The sequence below is a fragment of the Lactuca virosa genome, chromosome 2 (assembly GCF_052849685.1).
Source record: "Lactuca virosa cultivar CGN04683 chromosome 2, Lactuca_virosa_CGN04683_v6, whole genome shotgun sequence".
NCBI classification, from domain to species: Eukaryota; Viridiplantae; Streptophyta; class Magnoliopsida; order Asterales; family Asteraceae; genus Lactuca; species Lactuca virosa.
The window spans coordinates 236416188-236425294 of NC_136427.1; the positions used below are offsets into that span (position 1 = coordinate 236416188).

General features: G+C 35.7%; 1 protein-coding gene across 1 annotated transcript; it reads left to right on the forward strand.

Annotated features, from left to right (window-relative positions):
* Positions 1 to 2864: 2864 nt before the first annotated feature.
* On the forward strand, positions 2865 to 8548 carry LOC145160516 (ABC transporter B family member 15-like). The gene is made up of 6 exons (XM_079079749.1): positions 2865 to 3139; positions 3216 to 3270; positions 3372 to 4008; positions 4123 to 4663; positions 5916 to 6806; positions 6938 to 8548. The coding sequence occupies exons 1-6, from the start codon at positions 2909 to 2911 to the stop codon at positions 8306 to 8308; spliced, it is 3726 nt and encodes a 1241-aa protein (XP_078935875.1). The 5' UTR covers positions 2865 to 2908; the 3' UTR covers positions 8309 to 8548.
* Positions 8549 to 9107: the final 559 nt, after the last annotated feature.

The window sequence follows — 9107 nt, forward strand, 5'->3', positions numbered from 1 at the left end:
TACTGGTCAGTCAGGCCATACTTGCTCCCATGACTTAATCCCTTAAGCCCTAACGTCCAAAATATAGATCCAAGCTCATAATAATGTCTTAAGCCATAAAGTTGCAAACTTTATGCTTTTGCATGCCTTGTTGGGGCTTTAACTATGAATTAAGCCCTCTAACACACTTAGGTGGTCACTAACACATGCATGGTTGAGTCTTAACCTCCAAGATACGATTTTTATGGCTCCAAATACTTTCAAGAGTCCAAAAGGATAGCTCAAATGGCCTGGAGTAGCTCATACACCAAGAAACCAAGTTATGGGACCAAAAGATGCTAAAATCTACCCTAAACCTAGATCTAAGCTTAGAATGATCAAGGTTCAGATTTTATACCTTCAATAGGCTAGAAATGGTGCACAAACTCTGAATCTACAAGCTCCTTCTTCTCCTTTGCTTCTTCCAAACTTCCTTCTTCTTCTTCAAAACCACCAAAGAACACCCAAACATTTAATGTAAGCTAAAAAAATGCACTCAAGATGGCTAGGGTTCGAGATTGTCACTAAAAGGGAAATGGAGGCTGAATGGGTAATGGAATTGAGGGACTTAAGGACTTTAAATAGGGTGCAAACCCTAAAATTTTAGGTTTACCCCTTACTCGAGTATGCCCAGCATACACATGGGTACGCCCAACGCACGCTGGGATCACCCCCGATGGCGTGCATGCACGAAGTACGTCGTGCGTCCCTAATGTACACCCAACGTACTAACGAACCATCCATCATTTTTTTATTGAATTAAATAGAATAAATCATTAACTTCATACGTGGCGACTCGGGTGCTACACAACTTATATTTCTATAATTCATAGACAAAACTGCAAATGGACACTTTTTTTGTTTGTTTGTTCAGATTACATGTCCAAACCTTGAAAATTTTAAATACAGGGTCATTTTGAACATATTTTGTTGCGTATTTGGCCCCTTCAAAAATTCAAAAGAGTATTATACTCTTGATATATATATTTTTTATTTTTCTTTCCTTTTTAAATTATTATTATTAATTATAAAAATAGGCCCACGTACCACCTTGCCCCCTCGCTCTCTCTCCACCAACAAACATGAGTGTATCTTCTCTAATCTCTTTCTCTTTTATGAACCCTAAAACTACCACTACCACATCCATACTCAAATCGCATTCTCAATCCACCATCACCGGTGGTACCTTTGAACTATTGAAAACCACCAATTTCCACCTCTCATCTTCATTGTCACTTCCTCTTTGGTGACCCCTTTATATATGCAACTCCGACAAACACCCAAATCTTTTCCTCTTATCTCCTCCACCCATCTCTTTCTCTCTCTCTCGTTTCTTACTCCATCTAAAAATTTGAGGTTCTAATGAAAACCATATCCTTCGATCTCTCCTACATCGATTTAGAATTTTCTCGGGGTTTGTTTAACTGGTTTGAATGAAATATTTTCACATTTTTTTGGTTTGAATGAAATTTATATTACATTTTCTAGAGATCGTCAGTTTGTTTAACCAAAGGTGTGGATGGAACTCCCACTATGACACCATCCCCTGATGATGGGTTACAAAAGAGTAAGACGAAGGATTTGGGTCTGGTCATGCTAGGTTTCATCGATGATCGCGGAATGTGATTCAATCGAAGAAGATGGTGGATCTTAAACCATGGCTTTGTACATATGAAATCTTCAAAAGTCTGGGGTTATTGTGGTTTCATCTAGGTGCATTTTATGTGTGAGAGATCTGTTTAAATTTGTAGATACGAAGGTGGTGATAAGTTTTTATAGGTTGTTTGGTGATGAAGCTCTGATATTGAAGAGGAGAAGAAGACGAAGGTCTTCAATGGAACTCAAAAATCAAAATTGAGTGGTGGTGTTGGAAGAATGGCATCCGATATATATATATATATATATATATATATATATATATATATATATATATATATATATATATATATATATATATATATATATATATATATATATATATATAGAGAGAGAGAGAGAGAGAGAGAGGTCCCATATTTATATTTACTAAAACTTTGAATTTAATACAACAATATTCTAAAAAAATACTAAAAGGGTAAATTAGTCTTTTTAATTTGAAAAGGGACCAATACAAAAATGAAACTAATAATCCTTCAATTTTTTCAAAGTTTGGATGTGTTTATAAAAAAAAATACAAATCATAAAAGCCATTTTTACGGTTTTGTTTAATTTATAATTAGATTTCCGAGTAATATAATATTTGAAATTCATATAATCTGTAAATGTTATTAAAATATAAGTAATCCCTATTATAATAAAAGAATAGTTTTAATCTATTTTTGTCATGTGTCACTCTAATACAACATCTCATTAATATTATGACAGATGTCATTAAGATATATTAGGCAAATCATTTTAAAATTCAAATTTACTTTTTCTAATTATATTTTAAATTTAAAGTTATAATAATTTTAAAATTTTGATATATCTCTTAATTAATAATTTAATTAAAATGATTTATTTAAAATAATTGATTAATAATTATGAATATTTACTATGAAAATTATATATTTAAACCCGTGTTTCTCACGGGTTATAAACTAATACTAATAATAAAAAGAAGAGAATGATATGTCTATATATCAAATTTTATTAAATGTAAAAATCAATATGTTAAACTTTAAAACTTAAATGAATCGAAGATAGCTTATCTCCACAAACATTTATAAAATCCTACTTCTCAAATACCCTATTAATTATATAAATAAATAAACTCTACGTGCCAAACCTATCACAAATACATGCATTAAAAATAAATGCACAGTCCATCTCACTTCCCTTTAAAACTTCGATTCGTCCTTTGTTCCTGTGCCTCTCGGGCTCTTACTCTTCACACCTGTCAATACTCAATATGAGTAAACACAACACCGAGACCAGCAGGAAAGTCAGCAATGGATCATTCCGATCGATTTTCATGCATGCCGACGGTGCCGACATGTTTTTGATGACCTTTGGGTTTTTAGGTGCCGTCGGCGACGGAATTTCGACGCCGACCATGTTTTATTTTACCAGCACCATCATGAACAGCATTGGAGACTTCTCTTCTTTATCCAAGGATGTCTTCATCGACAAAATCAACAAGGTCAGTTAATCTTAAACCAATATATTAATAAATCATCGTCAACAAATCTAACTGGGTTCTACTTTCATGTTTACAGAATGCGGAATATCTTTGTTTCTTAGCTATTGGGAAATTTATAGCATGTTTTCTTGGTAGGTTTTGCTCGATTTCCAATTTTTTTTAATCGTTCCTATCAGAAAAAAAGAAAGAAATATATTTAGTGGGTCAAATAAATAAGTTTTTATTTTTGCAGAGGGGTATTGCTGGGCAAGAACAGCAGAGAGGCAAGCATCAAGATTGAGGTGGGATTATTTGAAAGCGGTTTTAAGGCAAGAAGTGGCGTATTTCGACTTGAATGTAACAAGCACAGCTGAAATCATTACAAGTGTTTCCAGTGATAGTCTCGTAATTCAAGAAGTCATCAGCGAAAAGGTGCCTGTGTTCGTGATGTATGTATCTCTCTTTTGTGGGGCATATGCTGCGGCGTTTATATTGCTATGGAGGCTAGCAATTGTTGCGCTTCCATTTATTATAGTTTTAGTAATACCTGGTTTGATTTATGGAAGAGTTCTGATGAGGTTATCAAGAAAGATGAGGGAGGAGTACAATAAGGCTGGTGCGGTGGCGGAACAGGCGATTTCTTCCGTGAGGACTGTTTATTCATTTGTCGGTGAAAATAAGAGCTTAACAGAGTACTCTGCTGCTCTTGAAGGAAGCTTTAAATTGGGTTTAAAACAGGGTTTAGCCAAAGGATTAGCGATTGGCAGCAATAGTGTGTCTTATATCGTCTGGTCTTTCTTGATTTGGTATGGTAGTAGGCTGGTGATGTATCATGGAGCTAGAGGTGGAACTGTGTTTGCTGTTGGAGCTGTCATCACCTTTGGTGGAGTGTAAGTTTTTTTCCATCTGTTATTTCATCAAACAGGTTGTCTGCATTATGCTTGCATATCTTGTTTTTTTAATGGATTTTAAGGATATCTTAATAATAAATCCAATAACGACAGATCACTGGGATCTGCATTATCGAACGTGAGGTACTTTTCCGATGCAATGGCTGCTAGTGAACGTATAAAGGAAGTGATCAAAAGAGTTCCGGAGATTGATTCAGATAACATGGAAGGGGAGATATTACAACAAGTATCCGGAGAAGTGGAATTCAAGAACGTGAAGTTTGCGTACCCATCAAGGCCGGAATCGGTGATATTCAAAGACTTTAACTTAAAAGTTCCGGCAGGGAAGACGGTGGCGTTGGTAGGTGGGAGTGGATCTGGTAAATCGACTGTGATTGCATTGTTGCAGAGGTTTTATGATCCTCCAGGAGGAGAGATTTGTGTTGATGGGGTGAGAATTGAAAAGCTTCAATTAAAATGGCTAAGATCACAGATGGGTTTGGTGAGTCAGGAGCCCGCTCTATTTGCGACAACCGTAAAAGAGAACATACTTTTTGGCAAGGAAGATGCCTCAATGGATGAAATCATTGAAGCTTCCAAAGCTTCAAACGCTCATAACTTCATCTCCCAGTTGCCTCAGGCCTATGACACCCAGGTTCTTTTTCATACTTCCATCAAAACACACACACACACACACAATTATACAAATATCAAACTAATTTGAGCACTAATTTGTAAATAATTTACATTTTAAACTTAATATTCGATTTTTATGTCATTATTGTTACAGACGTCAACAAATTGATAAAAATAATACTAAAAAAAATTAACATGTTTCTAATTGATTTACAAAATATTTACATTATTTATGAAATGTAATATCTCTGTTTACAAAATAATTTATTTAGATGGGATTCTATCCTGATTCTCTGGATCGAATGGCCGTCCTTTAACGATAAACTAATAGGGCAAACATGTGACGCAAACACTTTGTTTAAGAAATATACGCATATCTTTCATCATTGTTACAAATGTCAACTCTGCGGTCTAATATTATATGAGTATGTTATAAAAAATAACTAAGCAGAATGCATACGAACATTATTGCAATATAAAAAATTCGATAAAAATAGCTTAAATGAAACCGCTCTTGCACATGATCCACAAGGAAAATAGTATACTGGGGAAAAATCGCATGAGAACACCCGGTGAATATTTTACAGATTTATAAGTTTTGGGTCTCATAAAGTAACAACCTATGTTTTGCATAATTTCATACATTGAAGAAGGTTTTTTAATATAATAAAAAACATTAATTACTTATTTATACAATAACATGTAATCAGTTATGAGTACATTGTGATGCAATTTATAAAACAAATTGGATATGTCATCTGCTACTTACTACTTAAATGCATTTTAACTACTAAAACAAATAAATAAATAAATAAATTGTAAACGGTATGATCCAATTTTGCTAATCTTTCTCAGAGAAAGGCGCCTACACCCTGATGGCTTTCTTGGTGACAACCTGTGTATAGCTTTTTTTGATTAGTTAGATTACAACTAATCTTCTGTTTTTTATTTTTATTTGTTTGAATAAAACTAAGCAGCAGCTGACATGTCAAAATAAAATTTAAAAACATTTATCAAGTTATACTCATACGTGGTTTCTTGTTTACAAGTTGCATAAATAGTTGTAGTTGCATATTATATATGAACATAAACACTGGTGAGTAAATTAAAATAAAATGAAAATAAAATAAAAAGTTGTTGCATGGACAAGTAATTTGGTTAAAAACTTAAACGTTTACAATTGATTATCTTCTTGTACTATTTTTTTAGATAAATAAAAATTATAGTTCATTACCATTTGTATAACTAATGTATCTATTTGTAAATAATAGGTTGGAGAAAGGGGAATCCAGATGTCAGGCGGACAAAAGCAAAGAATTGCTATTGCCCGTGCAATAATCAAGTCGCCTCGGATTCTTCTATTGGACGAGGCGACAAGCGCACTAGACTCTGAATCAGAACGAGTTGTTCAGGACGCACTTGATCGTGCGTCTGTTGGTCGAACGACAATCGTCATAGCTCATCGTCTTTCTACAATTAGAAACGCCAATGTGATAGTGGTGGTCGAGGATGGTCAGGTGGTCGAGTCTGGCCACCATGACCACCTCATTCAACTTGAAAATGGTTTCTACACATCCCTGGTTCGCCTCCAAGAAACCAAACAAAATGATGAACCCATTACTCCTTCCCCACTTGGACCTTCATCGGTCTCCTCCACATATGATGTCCACAACACGAGCAGCCGCCGAAGGTCACTTAATGTAAGCCGGTCAAATTCAGTCAACCATGGTGGAGAAGACAAATTTGCTTCACAGACGGACCAAGTATTTCCAGTACCTTCTTTCAAGAGACTTTTAGCAATGAACATTCCTGAATTTAGGCAAGCATTGTATGGGAGCGTGGGTGCTATTTTATTTGGTGCAGTTCAACCAGTTTATTCTTTTGGAATGGGGTCTATGATATCGGTGTATTTCTTGGTTGATCATGATGAGATCAAACACAAAACGACGATGTATTCACTGTGGTTTGCTGGTCTAGCAGTTTTCACGATGGTAATAAACATCATTCAACATTATAATTTTGCAGCCATGGGTGAGTACTTGACCAAGAGGGTCCGCGAAAAGATGTTGTCAAAGATACTCTCATTTGAAATCGGGTGGTTCGACCAGGATGAAAATTCAACCGGAGCCCTCTGTTCCAGGCTAGCTAAAGATGCCAATGTGGTATGAAATTTATGATCACGTTACTAACAGAACCTTACATATTAACAATAATTTCGTAAAATTATTCATTATTTGATAATAGGTTTATCAATATTTATAAATTAAAGAGTATGTCAACAATGATTTTGCAGGTGCGATCTTTGGTGGGTGATCGATGTTCACTTCTAATTCAAACATTCTCTGCCGTGACGGTTGCTTTCATATTAGGGTTGGTGATTGCATGGAGATTGGCATTGGTTATGATCGCTGTTCAGCCACTTGTAATTATAGGCTTCTATAGCAAACGAGTTTTGTTAAAAACGATGTCACAAAAAGCCATGAAAGCACAAGAAGAAAGTAGTAAGCTAGCAGCCGAAGCCGTCTCAAATTTACGCACAGTTACTGCCTTTTCTTCTCAACCACGAATCCTCAAGATGCTCCAAGAAACCCAAAAAGCACCAATGCGTGAAAGCATCCGACAAGCATGGTATGCTGGATTCGGGCTCGCGCTTACTCAAAGTCTTATGCCTTGTACTTGGGCTCTGGACTTTTGGTATGCTGGGAAATTGATTAGCGCTGCTCATCTTGGAGCCAAAGCGCTTTTCCAGACGTATTTGATATTAGTAAGCACAGGCAGGACCATTGCGGATGCAGGGACCATGACAAATGATTTAGCTAAAGGGTCTGATGCGGTGCAGTCTGTGTTTGCAGTTTTGGACCGTCACACCTTGATAGAACCTGAGGACGCTGCTGGTAAAAAGCCCGATATCATTACAGGCCACATAGAGATACGTGATGTGGACTTTGCTTACCCTGCTCGGCCTAATGTCATGGTATTTAAAGGATTCTCGATCGATATTGAAGCTGGGAAATCAACTGCGTTGGTGGGACAAAGTGGGTCTGGGAAATCGACCATTATCGGACTTATTGAGCGTTTTTACGACCCAATGACAGGAGTTGTGAAGATCGATGGAAGAGATATAAGGTCGTACCATTTAAGAACTTTGAGGAAATATATCGCACTTGTGAGCCAAGAGCCCGCGTTATTTGCTGGTACTATACGTGAAAACATCATATACGGGGCATCCGAGACGGTTAGTGAATCAGAAGTCATTGAGGCTGCTAAAGCAGCCAATGCTCATGATTTCATAGCGGTTTTGAAAGACGGATATGACACACAGTGCGGTGACCGAGGGATACAACTCTCCGGAGGACAAAAACAACGTGTTGCTATAGCCCGTGCCATATTAAAAAATTCATCAGTTTTGTTACTAGATGAAGCCACGAGTGCATTAGATAGTCAATCGGAGAAAGTAGTACAAGATGCATTGGAGCGAATGATGGTCGGGAGGACTAGTGTGGTGGTGGCCCACCGGTTGAGTACCATACAAAGTTGCAACACGATTGCGGTTTTGGAGAAAGGGAAGGTGGTCGAGAAAGGTAACCATAGTTCGTTGTTAGCGAAAGGGCCTACTGGAGCTTACTACTCGTTGGTTAGTCTTCAAAAGCCTAATTCTGCTTAAGATAAAAATTAGCTAGAACTTGGTGAAAATTTGAAGGGGTTTTATTTAGAAGATTGAAAGTGTCGAAGTAAAACGATTTTTACACATTATATATGGCATTTGAGGATGGTATATAGGTTTTGTTCAGCGTATCATTTTCTAACAAAAAAAATGATTCTGAAATATTTGATATATGTGATATATTTGTAACCAGTAAATACATTAAATAATCTAAGTTGGCCTTGACCATTAAATGATATAGTGAACACAAGATATTTCTGAAAGGAATGAAATTATATTTATAATTATTAGTATATTATTGTTATTGTACTTGTGGTTGTTATGATATCTGCAGCCATAACCATTAGCGAAGTTTGTTAAGAGACAATACCCAAAATGATTTTTGTAAACAAGTTATATTCCATGTTGTATGGTTTTTGTTTGTAGGATTATTAACTTACTTAGAATTTCACATAGATCTTGAATCTTTATTCCATTTGTGACTACATTTTGGTTGTGAGTAACCATTGGAAAATCATGTGACTGCTTGTTGTAAACTTCGTAATTTTATAAGTTAATGTTTCGAAAATACTAGTAGTTGATGTGGTGCTTACATGTTGTTACATATAGTATGTTGATGCGGTTGATAAGACTTTCACTTATAGAAAGTACAATGCTCAATTATAAAGATTAAAGAATAGAGCTTATTTGATGTTTATAGTGAAGGTATGAGTCTGTAAACATCTATCGTTTTGTTGACTTAAAAAGTTTTATAAAGCAATTCACATGACATGCTATATTAGTTTAAGGGATGTACATA

Excerpts from the sequence above, each read along its gene's own strand:
- LOC145160516 (XM_079079749.1), top strand. The coding sequence starts at position 2,909 with ATGAGTAAACACAACACCGAGACCAGCAGGAAAGTCAGCAATGGATCA. Across the intron at positions 4,009-4,122 it reads GTCATCACCTTTGGTGGAGT|ATCACTGGGATCTGCATTAT; the intron begins GTAAGTTTTTTT and ends CAATAACGACAG. Across the intron at positions 4,664-5,915 it reads CTCAGGCCTATGACACCCAG|GTTGGAGAAAGGGGAATCCA; the intron begins GTTCTTTTTCAT and ends TGTAAATAATAG.